The 27,616-nt window shown below is 36.5% G+C and overlaps 1 protein-coding gene across 1 annotated transcript in view; it reads right to left on the bottom strand.

The window, feature by feature from the left end:
* THOC1 (THO complex 1) overlaps positions 1-27,616 on the bottom strand; it is a 53,962-nt gene that overhangs the window by 7,924 nt on the left and 18,422 nt on the right. Inside the window, exons 8-17 of the mRNA XM_036244048.1 lie at positions 27,064-27,146; positions 24,929-25,002; positions 19,525-19,633; positions 16,894-17,025; positions 4,396-4,496; positions 2,883-2,949; positions 2,635-2,685; positions 2,473-2,543; positions 1,975-2,070; positions 1,119-1,184 (exon numbers count right to left, since the gene is read on the bottom strand). Coding sequence (XP_036099941.1) covers positions 1,119-1,184; positions 1,975-2,070; positions 2,473-2,543; positions 2,635-2,685; positions 2,883-2,949; positions 4,396-4,496; positions 16,894-17,025; positions 19,525-19,633; positions 24,929-25,002; positions 27,064-27,146 — 850 coding nt within the window. The remainder of the gene's footprint in view (positions 1-1,118; positions 1,185-1,974; positions 2,071-2,472; positions 2,544-2,634; positions 2,686-2,882; positions 2,950-4,395; positions 4,497-16,893; positions 17,026-19,524; positions 19,634-24,928; positions 25,003-27,063; positions 27,147-27,616) is intronic.

Below are 27,616 nucleotides of genomic sequence, written 5' to 3'. Positions count from 1 at the left end.
TATTATTTCCTTCTTCTATTAGATGTTTGTTAGATCTTCCCACTCTATGGTTCTCAACTTTTTCATATTTGCTAATTCTTGATCCCTCTGTACAGCTTTCTCAGTGATTTTTAAAACCACGAGTTCTGTTTCACTTGTATCAAGCCTGCTATTTTACCTGCCTATTTTGTAATTCCAATGACTATTTTCTCATTGTTATAAGTATGATTTGTTTTTTCAAATTCACCTGGTCCTTTTTGAGTGTGTCATGTTCCTTTATTTTTTATTCCTTCTATTATGTCTTTAGTTATCTTAAATATACTTATTTTGAGCCTTTATCTGATGGTTTTTTTTTCCAAAGTGGCTCATTTCTGTTGCTTGTTCTGTCTATTGACTCTAAACTCATGGTGGACGGCCTTCTTGAATGTTTTGTTAAATCTGGATGGTGAACTATCTTAAGATTTGTATCTGTAGGGTCCTTGTGAGGCTTAGGTTGAAGATGTGACCTCCAGAAAGCCCGGGACTTTACAGTTCACCCCTAGCTTGGGGGTTCCTTTACACTGCTGTTATAATATATTAAAACTGTAAGAATGCACGGCAGCAGAGCTGTGGTTATACTTTCTCAGGAATACTTTTTTTGCCCACAGCCTAGGTAATAATGGACAAGCTTTCTTGTTTTCCTGTACCAGAGGGCAAGTCCCTCCATCTCACACTCAGCCCTTCTTTTACAGATAATGCCGTGCATCAAAGGGCTCCATTTTATTCAGGGGAAACTCAAGTCACAAATTCGTGCAGGCCTAAGGCCTTAACTTGTGTCCTTTTGTGGCTGTTAAAACCTAAGTTCCCTGGTTTCCAAAAGTGGGAATCATCAGTACTGCTCCCTAGCTAGAAGCAACCACAACATTAGTTCATAGCTTGGTTTTTAGTTCCCTCTTCTTTTGTGGATCTTTATTGTGATTTCTAAAATTATTTTATTAGCACCTCTAGGTGCTTTATGGTGGAAAGCCACATTTTGCTGTGCCAAAGTCAACCACAGTAAACTTTTAAGTTTCTTTTGAACTCTCCTGATAGCTTACAAAAGGCCATTCTACTCTACTCAAAATTTGAGAAAAGCATGATGTGAAATATGTGAAACTTGCCTTGTGTCTGATTTACAGGCTTCCATATTATCAGGGCAGAGATTCCAAAGCCTTGTTAACTCCTCACTACAAAACAGAAACAGACACAAATACATTTTTAATAAACACCATCTTCATATGCCTTAAAACTATAAGAATACTTAAAGTTAAATAGTGGAGTTTTAATTCTCTTCATTAATTTTTGGTTTAGCAAATTTTCTACATGAGTGTACATTGACTGATAATCAATAATCATTACTTTTTTTCTAAAAACATTCAAGCAAGTATCAAGCAACGAACAGTTAACAAGAAGGTAATAGAAAGGATTGTGGTATCTTGCAACAGCTAGAAGTGAACAGGATCAATGTAATGGCAATTGTATTGTCTATGACGTGGTAAAAATGGCACAGCCTAGCTCTGGCCGGTTCGGCTCAGCAGTTGGAGCATCGGCCCACATACTGAAGAGCTGTGGGTTTGATTCTGGTCAAGGGCACGTACTTCATTTGTGGTTTGGTCCATGGCCCTGGTTGGGGTTGTATGGGAGGCAGCCAGTCGATGTGTCTCTCTCACATGAATGTTTCTCTCTCTTCCTCACACTCTGTCTAAAGATAAGTGGAAAAATATCCTCAGGTGAGGATTAAAAAAATCACAGAGCCTAGAGGCACAGATTTTGGAAGCAGGAGGCACAGTGGAAGTATGTCTAGTTGCATAAACCACATAATAGGCCCTCTGGACTGATACAGGTGTTTTGCTTTAGTCATCTATGTATATACCAAACACATAAAAGACAGGAAAAACAAAAACTGGAGAGTTCTTATAGTAACACCTTCAAAATATAAAATAACAACATTCCACATATGCAGACAGGTTAACCTACTTTCCCATTAGAATCTTTTTGTTGGGCCCTTTCCCCAGGAAGTCCTCTGGTGCTGTTCTCTTCCGTACTGCTCTCGTTGGCTTGGTATCTGATGCTCTATGGTGAACAAAACATAGTGGAATTACAAATGGACAGCAGAAATGGAACAGTATTTAATGTGAAAGAAAACTTATTGTTTTCTTCCTTAAAAAGATGAAAGTTTCATATTATTATGGAATACTCATCAGATAAAAGACAAAAATGCCACACCAGGGTATAAATTACAAGTGGTTATACATTTTCTTTGATAATTAATAATTGATCATTGTTTTCTGGGAGCTTAATTATAAGAAATTTGAGATAAAAATTTCAAATAAATCAAAGTGGTTTTATTATTACTTAGCTCGACTTAAATTTTTTTGTATAAAATACATATATACACATACATATATCTCTATGTAATAAAATCACATCAAATTTCATTTTAATATTTCTCATATTGCTTAAGTATATATTTACCTTTCTTTCACAAAACTTGGGCAGCCTTCATTTTTCCATGAGTTCCAGTTTTCTTCAGTGTTTAATATATGCTGGGAAAAACAAAGAAATTACATTTGCATAAAGGGACCTTCTCAAATTCTATTTGGTGCTAAGAATACTATGTAAATATGAAACACATACCTCTACCATCTTTGAAAATCGTTCTCCATCGGGTGGGTTTTCAGATAGTAGCTGTGATTAGAAAGAATATACTAAGCTTTCAACAACTTTCTGCATCATAGGAGTGGTTTGTAGGCAGAGAACCAGGAAGTGTTTGTGGTCTTGTACCTGAGCTTAACTTTATCCTTATTTCCTATTTGGGGCTGAAACAAAGAAAATTCTAAATTTCCATTTTGTTCAATCATGGGTTTGTTGCGTGTTGAACTTACTTGATAAACTGATTTTGTAGTATCTTCAATCCAGAGTGATTGCTCATCAGTTAAAACATAGTTTGAACTACGGAACAAAGCAATAATAGCATGCTTGAGTTAACAGCAATGTATATTCAATTTTAAGGTTTATATAAACACAAGACATGTAACAGATAAGTTAACCATAATATAAAAAGTATCAAAAATTACCAAGATAAAAACAATCACAAATGAGAGGATTATAAGAGAAACTTCTTGCCTCAAGATAAGATAGTTAGAATTGACATGAGAGTGTATAAAGGAGAATAAAATATTCAATTAATCTGTTTAAATATAAACACAGCAATGAATGTTTCCTAAAATAATAAGCTTAATATGGGATGAAAACCTCAGATGATATTAACACATTCTTCTACATGACACACATTCAGATAGAGCATGCTGCATTCCTCTAAAATGCAATCAAAATATAGTGAATAAAAACCCAAAACCCTAGAAAAGGCTGAAAGCAGACCCAAACTGTTAATAGCTGGCATTAATTTAGCTCTCACTATGTATTAGGTGCTTTATAAATAGCTAATCAATAAGTATGAATAGACTACTGTGTGCCAAGCAAGATCTGATTACTTTACATGCATTATTTATTTAATTCTCAGAATGAGTACATGTACATATTAAACAGAAACTACAGAGGTTCAATGATTTGCCCAAGGCCATAAAGCTTGAATTCAAACCTACATCTGGCTCCAAAGCCCTTGACCTTTCTACTATGCTATAGCAAACCTCCACAAAAAACAGAAGGATAAGAAAGAACATTTCTGGGTGCTTGCTATGTGTTATCTTAAAATTACAAGTCTGAAAGAGCTGAACTGCTACTAGTGAGTAATGAAAATGGGATCTGAAACGAGTCGGTAGTAAAGCCATGTGCCTTACACAACTAATACAATAATTCTTTGTAAACTTAATAAACAGACCATCAAGTAACAGCGAACTCTACTTTTAATTATGGACAGGACAAAAGGAAATTATCTACACTATAGGTGGAGGTATTCAAGTAGACAGTAGATGTCCTGATTAGGTTTCTGAAACCCCAAAGAAACTGGAATTCCTCTGTGCTTCAGAGATTTACTTTTATTTTCTGAGACAGCTTCATACCTTGTGAAAGAAGTATTATTGGTTCAGTTTGCAAACCAGTTTTGGAGACGGTCTGAGCGAGGTGAGAAGAGGATGATGGAAGCCTCGAACAAGACCTCCACCCACCAATACAACTGAACTCCCAGGGAGCCTGGTGCTCAGCAGGAAAGACTCACATGGAAAATGGATAAAGTCAGCATCTGTTCTCTAAAACAAATATCCTAACATCTAGTCTCTCTAACAAAAGCTTGATTATCTAATGTTGCTGCAAAAGAAATCTTTCAGGGATGTGACCCTTATACATAAAGTAAGCCCAATATATACGAAAACTATGTCAATTAGCAAGTCCTTCTTTTTGTGGTTTATATTTAGTATCCATGTATTAATTTATACTTACCTTTTGAATTTGACCTGTCCCTTGAGATACTGGAATAAAATGAGATATTGCAATAGGATGTGTCGTCGAAAGTTACTGTCGCTCAGTTGTAAATCCATCAACTACTCGAAAAACAAGCATATATACAAAACAACACATTAAACTCAAGTTTTGCCTAAGGGAAGAGGTCATGCTGTTACAGAAATGAAAGATTTCAATTCAAAAAACACTTGAAGCTCACTGCATGCAAGGCATTTCTGCACAAGCCCCAGGACAGAGTGGCAAAGGCTTCACTTAGATTTCTTAACCAATTTATGTCATGACGTATTTGTGTCGGTAGATAGCAATGTTATATTTGTGGTCCTGAAGTCAGGATAAAGGCAGAAATATAAAAAAGAAAAAGGCTGCCACTTTCTCATGTACAAAGAAATAATGGCAAAAGAGCCCAGCCAGAGTAGCTCCGTTGGATGAGTATTGTCCCGTGCACCGGCTGCCAGTTCAATCCCAGTTAGGGCACGTCAACCTGGATTGTGGGTTTGATCCCCGGTCGGGGAGTGTACAGAAGGCAACCAATCAATGTTTCTTTCTGACATTGATGTTTCTCTCTCTAAACACGTCTTCCAGTGAGGATTAAAAAAAAACATAGTTGTGAAAGGAAAGGTCCATGCTGAAAAACACAACAAGGGGTGTTGCTCATTTTTGTAGCCCTCCAAAGAGCCAGCAACAGAGTTGGTGCTCAAAAACAGAAACAAAAAGGAATTAGTGGGGGGTCATCTATGATTTAAATTTTTTTTTTTTTTTTACATTCCAGAGAAAGTTGTATCATTCTTGTATTATCACAGAAAGGAGAGGACGAGGTCACCTATGAGGAAGTTCACTAACCTGGTCCCTTACTTAGCTAATCTTCCTGTAATAACCACCTCCAGTGATAAAGGCAATCATTCTATCATGTCTTTAGAGCAATGGTTCTCAACCTTCCTAATGCCATGATCCTTTAATATAGTTCCTCATGTTGTAATGACCCCCAACCATAAAATTATTTTTGTTGCTATTTCATAACTGTAATTTTGCTTCTGTTATGTCTTAGGCGACCCTTGTGAAAGGGTTGTTTGACCCCCAAAGGGGTCGTGACCCACAGGTTGAGAACCGCTGCTCTAGAGTGAAGGAAAGCTTAAGTTTACATCTACCAATTCGTGCTGGTTCTGCCTTCGAGACCTAGAGCAACAATTAGAAGCTGTGTCTTCTAAATGAATAACCAGCAATATACCCGAAAACCTTAGGAATTGGTGTCCTTTGGCTATGTTTCACATACTGTGCTTCTATCTACTAATGCAGCCTAAGATTCACTTGCCATTTTATTCACCAGCCATTTCTTCCACACAGCTAGCTCTTGTTTAAGTAAATCCCATGGCTTTTAAAAAAAATTTACAGATATGATTGGCCTTTCAGTCAGGTTTTACTCCCCTTTAGAGACTGAATGTTTGGATTCTGTTCTTTATTATATTAATTACCATCCCAAATTGGCAACTATAAACCATAGGAGCAAACCTAAAGTTGGAGAGTACATGGGAAGAAACAAATAGGAGGTACAAAGACTCTGAGCCAATTAAAAGACTGGCCTGTTTGAAGACTCTGAGCAGTTCAACCAGTCTGGAGTGGAGACAGGAACTAATGGATTGAAGAGGCTATGTTGACTAGGGGCTGTTTACTAAGTCTTCATCTATCTTGGGCTTGAAGTCCCCTTTACCACATTTATTTCTTATGTTGGAAGATAATTTTTCTTGATAGAAACAATAGATTGAAAACAGGAGTCAACAAGACTTTGACTGAGGTGGGAAGGTAGCAGAAGCAGCAGAAGCAGCAGCAGTAGCAGTAGCAGTAGTAGTAGTAGCAGTAGTAGTAGTAACAGTGTAATCATTCAAGCTAATTGCCTCACATTATGCTTAAGAAAACTAAACCCAAGAAGTTAAAGTGACTTCTGCAAGGTTATACAGCTAGTTAGTGACAGAGCTGAGATTAAACCCAAAACACTCAGTGGTATTCTTTGTTCCATAATATATATTCCCTAGTTTTTGTGGGGTTTTTTGGTTATTTTTAAAAATTACACCATTTACATCATGCAATGAATTAAATATCTGTCATCTTTGTTTCTTGAATAAAGGGCCTTTTATCATCCTTAGCTTTTTAAAAAAATATGTTTTTACTGATTTTAGAGACAGAGGAAAAGGAGAGGGAGATAGAAACATTGATTGGCTGTCTGCTGCATGCCCCCTACTGGGCACTGAGCCCCAAACCTGGGAATGTGCTGTGACAGGGAATCAAACTGGTGACCTTTTGGTGCATGGGATTACACTCAACCAACTAAGCCACACTGATGGAGTCACCCTTAGCTTTTTATGGTAGATCTTAGATCAGGCCTCAGACATCTTGATGTTATTCCAAATCTAAAAAGGCTCGTGCTATTCTTTTCAGTTATCCTTATGCTTTCTGTCAATAAACTGTACATGTAAACAATATTAATGGTAAAATTAACTGAAGTATGAATTTTTCCATTTCTATCAAACAAAAAATACTTGAAAACTCTGTGCTAGAAAACAAAAATTTAAGAGCATTTCTCATTAATTAAAACCCTACTAATCTGTCATCATTAACACATCAGGTGAGATCAAATCATCCAATTTTCAAATTATGAAAATTTTTAAATGTTCAAAAGCTATAGTTAAGTAATACAACATCCATGTCCCACTATAAAATTACATATCCTAACATTTTCACTTGTTCCACATTTGTTAAAGAACTAGAATATTATCAAAACTGTTGAGGGGCCCCTCTATAACCTCCCCCCCACACACACACACTATGGTCAAGTACTACCATGCATTTGGTGTTTATTTTACACTACTCTACTATATAAGCAAGTATCTATAAATACTTATGTATTTTGCATGTTTTTGAACTCTGTACATATTATTCTGCAATAAGCTATTTTCATACAACATTATGTTGACATTTACACAATTTAATACTTGTAGTTCTATTTCAGGGGTTGGTAAATTTCTGTTAAGGGCCAGTTAGTAAATGATTTTAGGCTTTGTGCATCATTAAGTTCTCTGTTACAATACTTACCTCTGCTGTTGCAGTGCAAAAGCAGTCACAGATAATACATAAATGATCTAGTGTGGCTGTGTTCGAATAAAACTCATTTATAAAAATAGGCAGTAAGCCTGATTTGCTGACCCCTGGTCCAGTTGGTCCATTTTCAGTGCTTTATAGAACTCTGGTATCAATTTACCACCTAGTCTCCTGCTCATGAACATTTAGGTTGTTTCTAAACTTTCACTTACAAACACATAACTTACAGACAATGGCCTTCTTATCTATTTCCTTGTGCATGTGTGTGATTCTCTAGGGGCCACATCTAGGAATAAGAGTTTTAACTGTACTAGTTACTATGAAATTGTTCTACAAATTGGCTGTAACAATTTATACTTTGACCAGCAGTATATGAAGATTCTTCTTTCCCACACCTTTGCCAATACTACTTATTGTTAGGCTTTATTATTTTTCTCAATTTGGGAAGTGTGAAATGATTATCTCATCATTTTATTTTTTATTTTTATTATCCTCACCGGAGGACATTTTTCCATTCTTTGTTCAGACAGGGCGGGAGGGAGAGAGAAACATCAACGTGAAAGGGACACATCGAGTGGTCGCCACCCGCACGACCCAACCAGGGCCGGGGGAAAAAATGCAACCAAGGTACGTGCCCTTAGCAGGAATTGAACCCGGGTCTCTCCAGACCACAGGCCGACAATGTAATTACTGAGCCAAACCGGCTAGGGCTATCTCATCATTTTAATTTATTTAGCTATTAGTGATGTTTTAGAATTTTTTATAAGCTTATTAGCTATTAGGTTCTATATCCGTAAATCACCTGTTCACAACATTTTCCGGTTTTCCACTGCATTATCTTTTGATCAATGGACTATTTACAATACTCATTTTTTTCAGTTACATAGGTGGTGAGTTTTCTTCTCCTAGCTTGTCGCTTATCTTTTCATTTGTCTGTGATATATTTTTTCAATATGTTTTTATTGATTTTTTAGAGAGAGATGAAGGGAGAGAGAGAAGCATTGATGTGAGAGAAAAACATCAATCAGCTGCCTCCTGCACCCCTCTACTGGGGATCAAGCCTGCTACCTGGGCAAGTGCACTGACCGGGAATCAAACTGGGACCTCTTATTCAATGGGATGATGCTCAATCCATTGAGCCACACTGGCTGGGCTAAATTTTATTTTTTCTATTGATGAGTTGTCCAATCAACATTTATTAGGAATAATCCATCTTGCCTGGCCAGTGTGGCTCAGTGGTTGAGTGTCGACCCATGCACCAAGCGGTCATCAGTTTGATTCCTGGTCAGGACACATGCCCAGGTTGTGGGCCCAATCCCCAGTTGGGGGCACGCAGGAGGCGGCCAGTTGATGTTCTCTAAATAATGTTTCGATCTCTCTCTCTCTCTCTTTCTTCCTTTCTTTCTCTCTCTAAAAATCAATAATAAAAAAAAAAGAATAATCCATCTTGCTCAGCTGGTGTGGCTCAGTAGATTGAACATCATCCCATGGACTGAAAGGTCCCAGTTTGATTCCTAGTCAGAGCAGATGCCCTGGTTAGAGGCTCAATCCCCAGTGGGGCACATGCAGGAGGCAGCTGATCGATGTTTCTCATAGCGATGTTTTTCTCTCTCTCTCCCTCCCCCTCTCTCTAAAAAAATCAATAAAAACATAAAAAAGAATAATCCATCTTTTCCTCAACAATTTGTAATGTAAACTCTTTTGTATATCAAATTTTTCTATAGCTTATGCTTTTTATTGTTCTAGTATTTTCTTCTTTTTTATACCTGCACTAATAATTACCTTACTATTTTAATTTCCATAGTTTTCTAGGTCTTAGTATCGGATAGGACAGCTGTTCCTACCATCTTCTTCAAATTTTTCTTAGTTACTCTTGGGTTTTTGATTTTTCATAAAGACTGTAAGATCAACTTTTCAAGTTCCTTCAATTGGATTTGATTGAACATACACTGAACTTATGGATACATTTGGAAAAAGGTGGCTCTGGGTCTTCCTATCTATAAATGTACCCATACCTAATTTTCTTACTTGTAGGTATTAGGTTTTTATTATTATTTTGAGTAACATTTTGTAATTGGTTACAGAAACAATAATGATATTTCTCTTGTAACCTTGCGAAGCCTCCTTAATTCTAATGGTTGGTTCTCTTGGATTTTCTCTGTAGACAATTATATTGCCTTCAAACAGAACAGTCTTTTCTCTCTAATAGGTAAAACTCTTATTTCTTGTTTTCTCTTATTGAAATGGCTAGGTCCTCCATTAGAGTGTTGACTCTAGATTTCTGTGCCTTGTTCTTGAATTTACTAGAAATACTTTTGAAAGTTTGATCATTATGTAGGATGCTTGTAGGTTTTTATTAGTCCTTTTAATCAAATTAGAGAAAATCCCCTTCTACTTCTGATTTGTTTTTCTAATAAAAATTAAATTTTAATGAAAGAATTTTTTTGACATCTGAGCTGATCATCCACTTTTTTAAAAATATTTTTTTTATTCCTCACCTGAGAATACTTTTCCATTTATCACCAGATAGAGTTTGGGGGAGGAAGAGAGAGAGAGAGAGAGAGAGACAGAGAGACAGAGAGAAATACCAATGTGATAGAACCACATTGACTGGTTGCCTCCTGCAGGACCCGACCAGGGCCAGGGACAAATTGCAACCGAGGTACATACCCTTGGCCAGAATCGAACTCACGACTCATTGGTCCTTGGGCCGACACTCTAACCACTGAACTAAACCGGCCAAGGCTGATTGTACAGTTTTTATTTAAAAACTTTTAATCTGTTAATTTGGTATTACATTAAACTTTCTGTTATGGAACTATTTCTGGGATAAATCCTAGTTAGTTTCTTTTCTTTTTTTATCCTCACCTGAGGACATTTTCTCATTTATCTTCAGACAGAGCAGAAGAGAGAGAGGGAGGAAGAGAGAGAAACATGGACATGAGAGAGACACATTGACTGGTTGCCACTCACAAGACCCCAAGTGGGGCTGGGGACAAACTGCAACTGAGGTACGTGCCCCAAGTTGAAAACAAACCCGAGTCTCTCTGGTCCGTGGGCTGACACTCTAACCGCTGGGTCAAACTGGCCAGGGCTTTTTTTTTTCTTTATTGATTTTAGAGAGAGGAAGGGAGAGGGAGACAGAGATAGAAACATCAATGAGAGAGAACATCGACTGGCCATCTCCTGCATGACCCCCATTGGGGATTTGGACCACAACCAGGGCATGTGCCCTGACTGGGAATCAAACTGGCGACCTCTTGGTGCATGGGTCGACACTCAACCACTGAGACACACCGTCTCTATTTTTAAAAAAATAACTACATTTCATCTGTGAGCTGTAAAAATATTTATTTCACCTCTATTCATAAGTATAACTGATAAATTCTATTAATCTCATACAAAGATCTAGGTTGCTTTTCCTCTTTTTCTAATCTCTGAAAATTTTCATTTACGATAAGATCTATTCCTTGGAGTGCTGATATGTGCCTTAAAAACTTTGGGCCTAATGTCATTTGAAAGATGTCATTTTGATTACTATTTCTTTAATTGTTACTTTGTCATTCAGGTTTTCTATTTCTTTGTGAATCCGTTTTGGTAATTAAATCTTTGTACAGAACTACTATTAGATTTAAAAATTACTAGCAGAAGTTGTTCAGAATATATCCTTGTACACTTTTTAATTATTTCTGTATTCTCAATTATGCCCTTTTTTACTGCTAGTATTGTTTATTGGTACTTCTCACTTTTTTCCTTGGTCATGCCTGCTCTATAAATTATTTTTATAAAATTTTTCTTTTCAAAGAAACAGCTTTTAGTTTTGCTGTGTTCTAAAATTCCTGTTCTATTTCATTAATTTGTGCTATTATTTTTTCTACTTTCTTTAGGTTTATTCTGTACCTTTACTAGTTTCTTGAATTCTTAATTGATTTGTAACTTTTTCTTAAATTTTTCATTAAGAAGTGTAAAGCTATAATTTTTTCTTTATGTCTCTTTATTTGTAACCCACACATTTGATATAAACTTACAATTTTGTTATAAATAAAACACCTTTATAACGAATTTAGAATTTCCATTGTGACTGCCTCTTCAACTTCTGAGGAATACTTTTCATGTTTCCAGGCATTCTTTTTAAACTGTCTTTTTTATAGTTCTAATTTAATTGTACTATGACAAGAGAATGTGTTCTACCTGATACAGATTCTTTCTAATTTGCTAAGGCTTCCTTTATAATGCAGTATAGAGTCAAATTTGGTGAATGTTCATGCATACTTAAAATAAATATACTACATCTATTCTTTGTGTACAGGTTTCCATGTCTACTACATCAAGCTTATTACTTTTATTGTTCGAATATGTCATATACTTATTAACCTCAGTCTGCTTGATCCATCAGTAAATCAAACTTATTTTTATTGTTCACACATCTTCCATATACTTACTAATCTTTGACTGATCAACCCATCAGGTTTGATAAAGGCACTTTAAAATATCCTGCTGTAATTGTGAAATCTGCCAACTTCACATAATCTTACAAGTTTTTCCTTAATATATTTTGGGGACATTTTATTAGGTGCATATATGTTTATGATATCTTCTTGCTCATTCCTTCAATATGTAGTATCCTTTATCTTATGTTTTTTGCCTTAAATTTTATTTCATTTTCTGTTTATGTAGCTTTCTTTTTATTGGTATTTGCCTGGTATATCTCTTTCCATCCTAATATTTTAACCTTCTTGAATAGTTTTTAGATATATATCCATGTAAATACAAAGTATTACATGTGCCATATTCCATTTGTTAAATTTCTCGTGTTCTTTTCTTTTCCACATAAGTTTTAAGTTTCTTAGGTCTATTTTTCTTTCTTCTTAATGCAAACCAATTGAATTACAAAGCTTAGCTATGCATTGCATGTAAACTAGGAAAGGTAAGAGTCTAAGATGCAAAACTCTTTAAAAAAGACATACACCAATGCCAATTTAGTGTATGTGTAGCTGAGAGCATTTGTGTAAATGTCAATTTATGTTTTATTCTTGAGCCTTTTGTGAAGTAGGGTAAAGTAGGCTTCTGCATGCCTTATCTAAGCTGGTTTAGAATGTTTCTTTTCCTGGAAACAAAAGCGCTCCTGTATAATCTCTACCTGGTAATTTCTGATAAAAAGAATCTATTAATTTTAATATCAATAAGTTAATAACTTCTTTTGGCTAAAAAGTAAAACAGATGTCTCAGTACTATGTTTAACAACTGACATTCCTGGATTATTTTGCTATGCTAATAAGGGAACTGTATTGGAAATTAGTTTGCAACCATAGCCTAGGCACACAAAAAAGGGGCCCTTGAAAATTACCATGCCACTTTGTTCCCAGGGGAAACTTTTATCCTTAAGAAATTAAGTATGATAACTTAGACATCTATTTCATTTGTAGAACCCATGACTACCTGTAGTTGGCATATGATTGGACTGCTTGTAACTATAAAGGTTGTATCATCCTTGTCATGCATTATTTTCTGACTTTCCTAAGCAAAACACAATGCTGGGTAATAACATTCTCATCAGATGGAGTTATATGCTTTGTTTTTTTTTTTTTATTAATCCTACCATGGATATAGTTTTATTGAATTTTTTTTGAGAGAGAGGAAGGAGGGAGGGAGAGAAAGAGAGAGAGAGAGAGAGAGAAACTTCGAATGGCTGCCTCCCATACATGCCCGACTCGGGATGGAACCCACAACCTCACAACCTTTTGGTGTATGGGACGATGCTCCAACTACCCAACCCAGCTAAGGCTATATGTTCTTTATTAGTGACGAAAGACCTAACCTTGTAATGACAAGAGTGCTTCTTTAAACCTACTCACCTCTGAAATGATGGGCTATAGAATTATGCTCCATGTAATTACATAGTTTAAGATTTCACTTTAGCTAGCTTTCACTGGCAAGGAATAAGGCACTTACATCCCTGAAAAATCAGAGCATTTCTGTGATTTATCAAATCTATAGCCAGAGGAAAACTGAGAAGTAACATCTGACTGGCATCTATTTAGGTGGCATGTATGGTCTTTTCAGAAATCCTGGGATTAAAACATCACATAAGGCACTATGGAGCAATAAAACGTATAAAGTGGTGCATACTTTTAATGCTATAGGTAATGCATTACAAATATTTTCATTTGGGTACTGAGTAGTAACACTGGAAATATAATGGAAAATATAAAGAGGCTTCCAGTCAAGATGGTGAAGTAGGTAAATACGGTACTCGCATCCTCAAAATTATGACTAAATTTTAGAACACTCATCATAGAGAACAGCCTGAAATCTACGTGAACATGGTTAAGTCCTACAACTAAGGATACAAAGCAACAGCCACATCTAGACTGGTAGGAGGGGCAAAGATGCAGAACAGGCTGGCCCCACACCCACATGTGGTAGTCAAAAAACAGAAAGGATATTTCAGCTACAGAGGTCCCTCCCCAAACCCCGCCAGGAGTGAGGAATCCCAGCCCCGCACCAAGCCCCTCAGCCCAGGGTCCCAGTGTCAGGAAGAGAAGTCCCCATAACTTCTGGCTGTAAAAACCAGTGGGGATTGCTGCTGAGTGAGACTGAAGGCTGCTGGAGTCCCAGGCATTCCTCGAAGGACTGGCACACAGACTTGCTCAGCCACATTCACTCTGAGCTCCAATGCTGGGGCAGCAGCTCAAAATTGAATTGTCTGGTTTTGGGTTAAGGGTGTAGTCTCCCAGAAAGAAGTGCTGGCAGAGGTCATTATTCCTTTTCTGGGCCCTCCCTCCACAGAACCAGCAGGTGGGTGCCATATGTGAGACTCCATTAACCTGGCTAACACTGTTGATCCTGCCTTGGTGATTCCGAGACCCTGCCCCACCCAACCTGTGGGCCCACCCAAGCTGTTTCCAGTGGTTTTTCCATACAAACAGCCTGTCTTGGCTTATGATGTGAACATTCCTAAAATCTTTCAAAGACTCACAAACATCAAACAAGCAGCATCTGGCCTTGGTGTGCCCTGTACCCCTTGCTAAGGGGCCCCAGGCCCAGCACTAGATGTGTAGCTGGCCTTAGTTTACCCAGCAAAAGTAGTAGCCATCTGCAGACAGCTCTGTAGCTCATTCTGGGTGGCCCCAGGCACAGACCTTGGCCTGCACATTTTGGGACTCCACAGAGTCAGCACACCCAGTGAACAGTTTCAGACCACACCCAACCACTTCCATGACTGACATACTCAAGAGGCAGACTCACTGGGCACCAGAGCCCAGTTAAAGTGAGTCCTGCTCTGTGAGGTATGCCTCTGCACAGTAGATCCTCTGCCAGTTCTTGCAATTGATCAACCTGGGGGTAATTCCCTCCCATTGAAGTGCCAACAGCAATTAAGGCTCAACTATAATTGGAGGGTGCATACAGCCGGGGGGGGGGGGGGGGGGGAGAACACACCGGAAACACCCAGCTCCAGTAAGGAGGAAGGCTCCACCACTGGGCCCTAAAGACCATCTACCACTTACAGCCCTGGCCGAGTGGCTCAGTTGGTTGGAGCATAGTCTCATATACCAAAAGGTGCAGGTTTGATTCCTGGTCCAGGCACATACCTAGGTTGTGGGTTTGATCCCCAGCAGGGTGTGTATGGGAGACAACCAATTAATGCTTGCTTCTCTCTCTCTCTCTCTCTCTCTCTCACTAAAATCAATCCCTTGGGTGAGGATTAAAACAAAACAGGGCACCTACCACTTACTACATAAGGCCATTCTACAAGAATGGGAGACACAGCAGCTCTACCTAATACACAGAAACACAGGGAAGCAGGCAAAATGAGGAGACAAGGAAACATGTCACAAAGAAAAGGGTAAAACTGCAGAAAAAGAACTAATTTAATTTATTTAAAATGGAGACAAGCAACATACCAAATGCAGACAGAGTCGAAACACTGGTTATAAAGATGCTCAATGAACTTAGAGAGTAGATGAACTTAGTGGGAACTTCAACAAAGAGACAAAAAACATAAAAATGGAGATAAAAAGCAACAAAATAATAAAAGTCAGAAAAAAGGATACCATAACCAAAATGAAGATGGCATTAAGGGAATCAACAGTAGAGTAGATGAAGCAGAGGACCAAGTCAGCAAATTGGAAGAAAAGAAAGCATAAAATACCCAAATCAGGACAGCAAAAAGAAAAAATAATTTTAAAAAATGAAGATAGTTTAGACCCTCTAGGTCTAGGACAACTTCAAGTGTACTAACATTCACATCATAAGGGTGCCAAAAAAAGGGAGAGAGTAAGGAAGTGAAAACTTATTTGAAAAAATAATGATGGAAAACTTTCCTAACCTGGTGAAGGAAATAGACATACAAGTCCAAAAAGTGCAGAAAGTTCCAAACAAGATGGACCCAAAGAGGCCCACACCAAGATGCATTATAATTAAAAAAAAAAAAAAAGAGAGAGAATCTTAAAAGCAGAAAGAGAAAAGCAGTTAGCTACCTACAAGGGAGCTCCCATAGGACTGTCAGCTAATTTCTCAACAGAAACTTGGCAGGCCAGAAGGGTGTGGCAAGAAATATTCAAACTGATGAACAAAAAGTTGTGTTTTTGAAACTTCCTATGAAACCATAGCTTTTGGCAGAAAATCGGTAATATTTTTCTTAGCTTCTTTCCAAATATGGGTTAAGTTCCACCCATCTCTGGCTTCAAGCAGTGAATCTTACTCTGGTCCTTGGTCCCACACGCAACACATCTGGTCTCTGTCACTTTCAGTCAAACTCCTGATGCCACTACCTGCTTAAAAGATAGAGTCCAGCAGGCCTGAGGCTTCAGATCTGCTATTTGGCATTTCTGGTCAAGATACTTATTTTGTTTCTGGAAGCCCAGCTTTGTCTTTTTTGTTTTCTCTTTTTATATTTTACCTGCCATTGCTATGTATTTGGAGTAAAGAGAGTGAGTTTAAACATAAAGTTAATGTGCCATGTTGACTAGAAACTTACAAAACCCCTTACATTTTATCAAAGTTTACTTATTTAACTATACAAACAAGAGTAACAGGGAATTTTTAAAACCCTTATTTGTACCTAAACGGCAGACTAACTGTAAAATATTTTCATAAATGCAAATTATACCCCAACTTGAGGTTCAAAATGTATATACCTAAAAGTGCTTAAACTGCATTTATTCTAAAATAGTCTAAAAAACAGACTTAATATAGAACGTCTTTCACCATTGCAATCAAATTAGCTTTACTTGTACAAAGAAGAAATAGGACTCAAAAAGTAACATTTATCAGCTTTAACCAAAAGTAAAGTAACATTTCTATTGAACTTGACTTAAAAAGATTATCAATTAAATAGAAAAAAGAACATTTTTATTATACTTAGTGAAAAAGAAAGATTCATACCTTTTCACTTGTTAAAAATTTTGCGAAATATACATGTTCTCCTCCTGTTTTTAATTCTTCCATCTTTTTTCTTGAGGCCTGAGTATCATCTAATTTGTAACTCTTGAAAACAGCTAGAACTTCTTCTGAATACTGCAAAGTAAAAATATCACTTAGTTTTACTTGGCATTATTGCCCAATAATTTGTTTAGTGCTTTTCTGTATCAGAACACTCAGTATTTATTTCGTTATTATACACGTTGTAAGGAAAATGAAGAAAACTATGATAGCAAAATGAGGGTAAAACTATTTTGTATGAAATTTCATGGTATTGTAAAAGTAGACATAAATTCTCTACTCCCGATGAAATGTGATTTCTTATGCAGTTTGTGTAAGGGGCAAACTGAGAAAGGAATGCTTTGAGAGTATATAGAAATTTACCAGTGGAATTAGCTATTTAACCAGCTGTGGAAACTCTCAAGCATTTCTTGTGCTAAAGACTGTGAAAAAAAATGAAATTAAGTATGTCAAACCCTATCCAGTTGAAGGACAATTCCAGATGATTTCTCATTCACCACTTACCCTGAATCTAAATGGTGGTAAAAAAAAAGCCCTGGCCAGTTTGGCTCAGCGGTTAGAGCATCGGCCTGCAGACCAGAGTCATGGGTTTGATTCTGGTCAAGGACATGGTACCTTGGTTTCGGTTCGATCCTTGGCTCTGACTGGGGTCGTGCAGGAGGCAACCAATTGATGTGTCTCGCTCACATCTGTTTCTCTCTTTCTCTCCCCCTCCCTCCCACTCTATCTAAAAATCAATGGAAAAATATCCTCAGGTGAGGATTAAAAAAATAAATAAGCGGTGGTTAGAAAAAGCATATAAGCCCGCCTGGTGTGGCTCAGTGGTTGAGTGTCAACCCATGCTTCAAGAGGTCGCCAGCTCAATTCCCAGTCAGGACACATGCCCAGGTTGTGGGCCAAATCCCAGTGAGGGGCATGCAGGACATGGCCAACTGATGTTCTCTCATCGATTTTCTCTCTCTCCCTCTCACTTCCTCTCTCTCTAAAATCAATAAAGAAAAAAAAAAAAGGCATATAAAATAAAAATTGTTATTCACACAGAACATATACCATCCTATTTTTGAGTTATTAACCTTGGATTTTGATTTTAAGAAAAAGGACAGGCCTGGCTGGTGTGGCTCAGTGGTATCGGCCCATGCACCAAAGGGTTGTGGGTTCGATTCCTGGTTAAGGGCATGTACCTGGGTTGCAGGTTTGATCCCAGCCCAATGGGGGCATGTGCAGGAGGCAACTAAGTGATGTCTTTCTCACATTGATGTTTCTGCCTCTCCTTCTCCCTCCTCCCCTCTCTTCCACTCTCTCTGGAAATCAATGGAGAGAAGATCCTCGGGTGAGGATAAAAAAAAAGGTCAACTGATCTTTAAGTAGCCAAGAAAGTATACAGAGAATTATTATAAAACAGAGCTTAACAAATTTGTTCTGTAAAGGACCTGAAAGTAAGGATTTTAGGCTATATGGCTCTAATGGTCTCAGTTCCAAGTGCTTATCTGCTAGCATAGCACAAAAGCAGCCACAGATAATATGTAAACAAATGGGTGTGGTTGTTGCCAATAAAACTTTGTTAGCAAAAACAGGCAATAGTCTGGATCTGGTCCAAGGCCATAATTTGTAGACCCCCGTTCTAACAAAAAAGCTGAAATAATTTTGTGCAAAGTAAAGCCAGAATATATTCTGCAAAAATTCATCAACTCATGTTGATAATATTATGTTAAAGAAAAAGAAGGCTGTAATTACTAACTTTTAAATTCTCTCCCTGGCCAGTTTTGCTCAGTGGTTAGAGCGTCGGCCCGTGGACCAAAGAGTTGTGGGTTCTATTCCGGTCAAGGGAACTACCTCAGTTGTAGTTCAAGCCCTGGCCCTGGTTGGGGTCATGCAGGAGGTGGCCAGTTGATGTGTCTCTCACACATCAATATTTCTCCCCCTCCACCCCCCATCTAAAAATCAATGCAAAAATATCCTCAGGTGAGGATTAAAAAAAAAAACAACAACAAATTCTCAAGTCATTTGTAGTCAGTCTAAGTATTTATAATTGAGCTTCTGTATATTATGAAATAGACATAAAAATGTAAGAGGTAGCCGTGGCCAGGTAGGTCAGTTGGTTAGAGGGTTGTCCCGATACATCAAGGTTGCAGGTTCAATTCCTGGTTGGGTACATACAAGAAGCAATCAATGAATGCATGAATAAGTGGAACAACAAATCAATGTCTCTTTCTAAAATAAATAAATAAAATATTTTAAAAAGTAAGAGGTTGCCCAGCCAGTGTAGCTCAGTGGTTAAGTGTCAACCCATGCACCAAAAGGCAGCCTGTTCAATTCCCGGTCAGGACACATGCCCAGGTTGTGGGCCCGATCCCCAGTGGGGGGCATGCAAGAGGTGGCCAATTGATGTTCTCTCTCATCAATGTTTCTATCTCTCTCTCCCCCTCTTCCTTCCTCTCTCTCTAAAAAAATAAAATAAAATAAATTTAAAAAGAGGTAGAATTATATAGTAAAAAGTATTCTGGATAAGAATCAAGATTTGGCCCTGCCATTAACTGTAATATATTGGGCTTTTGTTTGGGATTGGCAACTCACCTTGAGAAAAGTTTTCCACGAAATCTTCTCATAGCATTGCACAGGGTTCCTGAAGTAATCCTGAAGTGACCAGAATTTTCGATACAGGTTGTAATCAATTGGAATGGAGCTAATAAAATAAATGATATATTAAATAAATCATTTCAGTTCTAAATTATTTAAGTGCTCTTAACTTTTCTTGGGTCACAAACCCTTTTAAGTTGATGATAAATTAGGTCTCTTTCCCCAGATAAGTACACATTCATAAATACTTACATAATAAACCTTTATAAATAATTTCAGGGGAAATTAATAAATAAATAGACCTCCTCCTTAATGTATAATGATGGAATCCCTGAATTTTGGCTGAATACAAGATTATCCAGAATTAAAGACTATTTCCCAACTTCTCTTGCAGCTAGATGTGGCCATGTGGTTAAATTCTGGCCAATCAGTTCAGAGTGGAAGTCATATGTGACTTATTTGGACCATGTATTACCATTTTCTTTTTTCCCCTTTCTGTTGGCTAGAATGCAGGTAAGATGATGAACCATCCTGAACTATAGGAAAAAGAGCAAACACCAAGGGATGGTAAACAAAAGCTGGAAGGAACATGGGTTCCTAGACTGCCTATGTCCAGACTTACAGAAAGAAAAAAATCAACTTCTAAAAGTTGTTTAGTCTAATATTAATTTGAATCTATGTTAAAAGCCATAGGTATTATATTATAATCAATACACTGAGTTAAGAAATCCTAGTATGACTTCTTACTAGTATGATCCACACAGTACCATAATCTTAAGAGTCCTGCCATCTCTATTCTGGCCAGTAATAGGAAGTTAATCTCCCACTCTTTATCTTTGGGATGGATATATTGAAAATTGTTTTTTTTTTTCTGGTGACTAGGGAACATCAAGGATAACACTATAATACCCATTTAAAAATAATTTCATTAAATTAACATCAACTGGCATATCTATTAAAACACACACATACATCTAATCACATAGTCATTTATCTTTCACTCACACTTCTGACAACTTAACTTCCTGGAATAAAGTTGTGAACTTGGAAATAATTTAAAAAGCCCTTGGTCTACAAGGAAATAGAGGTCCAAAAGTTTATGCATTTTATTTTACAAAAGACGCTTGAAATTATACTTATGTACTCACCTAGATTACAATGGTTTTGAATTATGTATAAAGTCAGGTAAATAATTTAGCAAGTTGGGCTAACATTGATAAGAGAATGTTAACAATGCTAAAGTAACTGCTAGTATCTCAAGCATGTGGATCTTCCTTCAAATCAGTAATGAAGAATACTGACTTTTTTTTTATCCTCTCCCGAGGACATTTTTCCATTTTTTGTTCAGGTAGAGTGGGAGGGAGAGAGAGAGAGAGAAAAAAAAACGTTGACGTGAAAGGGACACATCGAGTGGCTGCCACCCGCACGACCAACCAGGGCCGAGGACAAACTGCAACCGAGGTACGCGCCCTTAGCGGGAACCGAACCCGGGTCTCTCTGGACCGCAGGCCAACGCTCTAACCGCTGAGCCAAATCAGCCAGGGCCTGACAACTTTTAATTGACAAAAATCTAGCTTCTGCCAAAAGTTTGTCAAGAACCAGCAACATTAGAAAGAATCTAATGGGCATATTAATTTTCGCCCTTTCTAACTCTTTCCTAGTACCAAACAACCCTGAAAACAATGATCTGAACATCAACCTCTTTCTATAACTAAAGCAACGTTAGTGATTTATGAAAATAAGATTATAGGTCTGGGTTTTCTCTGGATCAAATTAAAAAAAAAAAAAAAAGCCACTGAAAGAACATTTCTCAAAATGTGAAAGTAAAATGGAAAAAGAAACAGCCATATATAAATTATTTGAAAGCATGAAATAATACAATATTCCATATTTGTATAGTTCCATACATTTAGTAAAAAAAGTACTTTTGAAACAAAACTGTTTTCAGAGTATATATTTACATGTATATGTATATTTATATACATATGCACATTATACACATACACACAAAATGTTACTCAGTTATCACATAGAAAAATGAACATCTCTTGAAATACCAGGAAAGTTTTTCTCTTAAGAAAGCTGGAAAGTTACCTCCTAATCAGAGAATAAAAATTATGTAACCATTACATGTCCTTTTTTGTCTCAGTTACCAGGAAGCTTACATCTAATTTAATGTTTGACATCAATAACAACCTATTCTAAGTTGCTACTTGCCATCACCTACCTGTAAGGGTATCTGATCTCTCTCCTTTTATCTTTAGTTCACCTCACTTATGTCTGATGTGCCTCACAGAATACATTTTAAAGTAATATTAATATATTACTGCTAAGAAATTTTTACAGTTGGGGACTAACATATTTAAAAAATTTTTTCCACCTTGATGGTTCTATTCCTCTCCACTAGAGGCTGTCTCTCTCTCTTCCTTCATGGTTAAATTTGAGAATTGTCTGCATTCAATGTTTAACACTTCCTTACCTTCTCTTCATGTTTCAACTCACTGCATTTTTGCCTTCCACCTGCACCATTCCACAGATACTTTTGGATTTTATATACATCCACACAAAGTAAATGTAACTACTTGCTGTATATACAAACAATAATGAGTTAGAGGAGAGTTACTATCCAATGTAGAATGTTTCATAACTATTTTAACAAAGATACTCTATAAGACAACATACAGTCTTCTCTTTGTCCGCAGTTTTGCTTTCCATGGTTTTAGTTACCTGAGTTCAACTGTGGTCCAAAACTATTAAGTGGAAAATTCCAGAGATAAACAACTCATAAGTTTTAAATGTGAACTGTTCTGAGCAGTGTGATGGAATCTGGCACCATCATGCTCTGTCCTGTCCAGGACATGAGTCATCCCCTTGTGTCCAGTACATCCAGCTCTTTATGCTACCCACCTGTTACTCATTTAGTAGCTATCTTGATTATCAAATTAAGTGTTGTAAAATCAAAGTGCTTGTGTTCAAATAACCCTTATTGTCAGGTTAACAGTAGCCTAACCTACGTCACAATGCCTATGTCATTCAAGTTATTTCATCTCATCACGCAGGCGTTGTATAATCTCACATCATCACAAGAAGGGTGAGGATAGTACAGTAAGATATTTTGAGAGACCACATTGACATAACCTTTATTACAGTACAGTTATAATTGTTTTATTTTATTATTAGTTATTGTTGTTAATCTCTTATTGCCTAAGTTAAAATTAAATTTTATCATAGGTATATATGCATAAAAAAACCCAGGGCATGTGTAGGGTTCAGTACTATCCAGTTTTAAGCATCCATTGGGGCTCTTAGAATGTATTTGCCACAGATAAGGGGAACTACTGTATTTTTAAATGTTAGGCTGATGATTTTATACAATTAAAAAATTTAAACTAATTTCTTTTTACTTTTTTAATCCACACCTGAGGATATTTTTCCATTGATTTTGCAGATAGAGTGGGAGGGAGGGAGGGAGAAGGGAGAGAAAGAGAAAGAGAAACATTGATGTAAGAGACACATCGATTGGCTGCCTCCTGCATGACCCTAACCAGGGCCAGGGATCGAACCACAAACTAGGTACGTGCCCTTGACCGGAATCGAACCCATGACTCTTTGATCTGTGGGCCTATACTCTAACCGCTGAGCCAAACCAGCCAGGGCTAAACTAATGTCTTTAAAGATTTTTTTAAATTTATTGATTTTTAAAGAGAGGAAGAGAGGGAGGGAGGGAGGGAGGGAGAGAGAGAGAGAAATCACTTTGTTGTTCCACTTATTTATGTACACACTGGTTGATTCTTGTATGTGCCTGAATGGGAATCAAACTTGCAACCTTGGGGTATTGAGATGACGCTCTAACAAACTGACCTACTGGGCCAGGGCTAATACAGTTTTTTAAAATACAAAAACTTTTGTTAGTATATTTCAGCCACATCTGAAATGAACTTCATATTGTAGATAGATGAGTAATGTGTTCTCTATAAATTGTAGTGCCTAAGAAAATCTGGTGGTACAGTTGGTCACAAAGTAATTCCTCATACAGTTTCTTCCTCCATTAAAAAAATAGTGATTATGACAGATTGAGAGGCAACTAAGTACTGAGTCCTGTTCAAGTGACTTCCCTGCAGCAGGGACTAGTTTATGAACATAACAAATGGAGCTGAATCATCTACACAGACTTAGGTAGAGTCTAACTAGAAAAAAACTGCAATGGTCAGGGTTTGTCTTTGGGGCTGTTTGTCTCAGGTGACCTGTTATCTTGAAGCCTAATACCTTGGCCCAGTGCCCTTGTGGTACCCAGGCCAGACTATTCATAATGCAAATGAACAAATAAGTCTCTAAAAAAAATCCAAAAAACAAAAAAACTATAGATAATTGCTACTGGACACTTAACAGACACTATTCTAAGCACTTTACATATATCACTCTATGTAACATTAACAAATACAGACATAATAAGGATAACTACTAAATGCCTTAATAGACCACTTCTGAATAGCATCTCATTTGATCTTCTCAATAACTGAAGCAGGTAGGTGGCATTACTACATTTAAAGACTCTAAAACTGAGTTCCAGGAAGTTAAGTAGTTTGTTCAAGATTATATGACTAGAAAATATTGGAATTATGCCTAGAGCTGTATTGCTTTCAATGTTTCTTGGGGCTATGTGTTTGAATTTGAAATTTGGGATGAAAAGAATACATTTCCCTGTACAGATATAGGAACCTCTTCTTGATTTTCTGGAAATCTTTCAATTTCAACTGATGGTAACTTCTGTCACCTCAGACACCTGGAAGAATGCTAGTGAAAGTGTTCCTGCATACTTCACTTTTCTCTTCCTCAATGCTTCTAACCAGCATTAAAAAGAAATTATCTGGCCCTGGCCGGTTTGGTTCAGCGGTTGGAGTGTAGGCCTGTGGACCAGAGAGTCCTGGGTTTGGTTCCCGCTAGGGGCACATACAAAAAAAAAAAAAGAAATTATCTGGAGGGAAAGCAAAGGGTTATATAGGTGAGATAACAGACAATGACAGGAGGGGATAGGAGGAGAGAAGAGAAAGGAAGTTTCTCATCCTTCCTATTTCATTAAATAGCTCAATATTGGAAGGCACTGAGTCCATAAAACTAAGTGAAAGGGAGAGCAGAGGAGTACCTATGTTGCTTGTGTTTGGTCTTTTAAATATTATGAACATGTATAAAATACGCTGTGTAAATAACCAACTATCTGCACACAATTTAGAAACTAAGTGAAATAGCCCATTAGTAATTTGGAATTTATAATTTTATGAAAGTTACAAAAAAAGAAATCTATAAGCATGATTTCCTTTTTCTACATTCTCACTCTAGAACTCGATAAGCCATTAAGGTATTATCTTTGTAAATCAAGAAATCTGAACTTCTAAAAACTCACCAAGTTGTTGGAGCTTCATCATCTCCCATTTCACCTTCTTCCACATCCATTCCTTCTTCTTTATCTTCAGTGTGCTAAATTTTAAAAAAATGTAGAGCCTATCATAAAATAGTTGTCAGGCAGAAAGTAAATGCTGGAATAATGTAATTCATACATTGCTAGACAATCATTAGTGGAGAAGTCTAGTCATAGTAACCAGACCTTATAGTTAATCTTTAACGCAGTGGGAATTCTATGTGACAAGGATATAAGAACTCAAGACAGTATGACAATGATATAGGACCGCCATGAAGACAATGTGAAAAGTTTTAAACCAGTATTTCTTCAAACATAGTCAGTAGATTCTCTCTGGGAATAAAGGGGCTATGACAAAATACGTTTTGGAAATATATACAATGACCTTTTAGAGAATTGAGAAAATCCTCAGTATATTAAGGACTCTAAGAATTGCATTAAATAAAGTGAATTTAAGTAGTTTTTATCCCCAATTTCAATTTGACCATGGAAATCCTCCCCAACTCCCCAAACTCATTATCTGGGAACATGTTAGGATATACTGGATATATTGAAAAATTCAAAATAAGTTCACATGGAATAGTCCAAGAAGTACCTAAAGATACAGAAAGGTGAAGGACAAGATTTGAAAAATCTTAAGCAAAGTCAACATCACTTCCAAATTGATAAATGATTTTACACTTTATGGAATAAATTACATAAAGTAGTATGATTAATCTGTGAGATATCAGTTTTATCTAACTAGCAATTTTTAAAACTTTGTAACTTGCTCCTAAATAAAGAGTAGGTGCTGAATGTCCAGGAATTTCTGGACTGTCTTCTGGATATATCATAATTTTTAATAAATCAGTGGGCAAATAATGATTATTTAACAAATAATTCTGTGATAACTGGCTCATTATTTGGAAAAAATAAAATTATAACTCAGTTTATTCCAAACTCCAAAATGTCTGCTGGGTTAAAGAGCTAAAAGGAAACAACAAAACCATAAATGCACCAGAAGAAAACAAAGGAGCTAATATAATCTTGTGGAGTAGAAGCCTTAAACATGACACAAGGCCAGAAACAATAACAAAAGACCAACAAATGTTAATATTACATGCAAATGAGAAAGTTCTATATAGCAAAGGTACCATAAAGTTACAAGTAAAAGTATAAACTAATAAAAAATATATCAACATATGGTAGGTAATGCATTAATATTCTATATAAAATAGTCCACATAATGAGTTTCTACACATCCGTAAGAAAAAGATATTTCACAGTAAATAGGGCAAATGGCATAAATAGGCAGTTCTCTTCCTCAATGCTTCAAACCAGCATAGAAGAAAAATAAATTCTAATAAACATACAGTAAGTTCCTTGACTTCATTAATAACCAAGGAAAGTAAGTTAAAACAAAGACGACTTACTTTTCAAGAATACATCAATTAAGCAAAGATTTTTAAAAGTTGATAATTCCCAGGGTTGCTGTGAGGTTGTGCGAAAATGGGCAGGCATTCTCTATGTGCCACTGGTGGTAGTATAAATGGGTATAACCTTTTTGAGAAGTAACTGGGCAACAGCCATCAAAATCTGATATATGCATTATTTGACATAGCAATTTCATTTATCAAACTTTATCCTACAGAGACACCTGTACAATATAACAATGATATACACAATATTATTCACTATAATGCTGTTGTTAATATTTCACTATTAGACATTATCTAAATGCCCACTGACAGGATTGTAATATATCGAAAGATTTATCATGAGGCATGAACATTTAAACATATCTAAATATACTGATGCAAAAATGCATCCACTTTTTACTGCCAAAAGAAGAGAATGTCAGAACAGTATAAACTGTATGACCTCATTTTTGGAATAAAACTACATATTCACAAGAAGTCTTGTAAGGATAGACAAGAGTGGTAATCTTGGGATCTTGGATTATGGGGTAGCTATACTATTTTAAATATTTCATTTTGTTTGCATTTTTAACAGAAAACATATTATTTCTATAAATTGGAAATAAAAGTTAAAATTTTTGATGACTTAGAAGATCCATTCATATGAGTTATCTCAGTAACAAACTTATAAACATGTTCTGTTAGATTTCATATCAGCCTTACCTTCTGACCCAAGGTGCTTTCCTGCTCATTGGTATTGAAAACAGTAACATTTTCCAGATTAAACTGACTCTGCAAGTTAAGACCTATTAAAAAAAAAAGATTTTAAAGCAAATCCACTGAACACCCAAACTTGTTTAAGAATATAACTGTTGTTATATAAGCAAAACATATAAAATAAAAAATCCATAATTAAGCAAAAGATCAAGTTAGAAATAACACTTGAATTTTCAAATCCTTTCTAAAATTTATTTCTTAAAGGTGCCTTTAGAGTAACAGAATTCTACATACAATATAGTTGATCCTTATTATTTATGAATATTCAAGAACAATTTTATATAATGCAATATGTAGTAACTTATAATTTTGCTAAGCCACAGATAAAAATTGTATTAATCAAAAAGTGAGTGTATAACAGTATTTATGGGAACTATACTGTAGTTTATAAGAGCCTGGTTTCTTACTGTCACGGAAAGAAGTTTTATATAAGTAGGTCTACTGGTGCTAGATAAACTCAGAATATTAGTATAATCTCATGATTTCTGCTTTGGGTTAT

This window comes from Molossus molossus, unplaced genomic scaffold, assembly GCF_014108415.1.
Source record: "Molossus molossus isolate mMolMol1 unplaced genomic scaffold, mMolMol1.p scaffold_m16_p_6, whole genome shotgun sequence".
NCBI lineage: Eukaryota > Metazoa > Chordata > Mammalia > Chiroptera > Molossidae > Molossus > Molossus molossus.
Note: the sequence above shows the minus strand (reverse complement) of the source record. Positions and strands in the feature narration are given on the sequence as shown.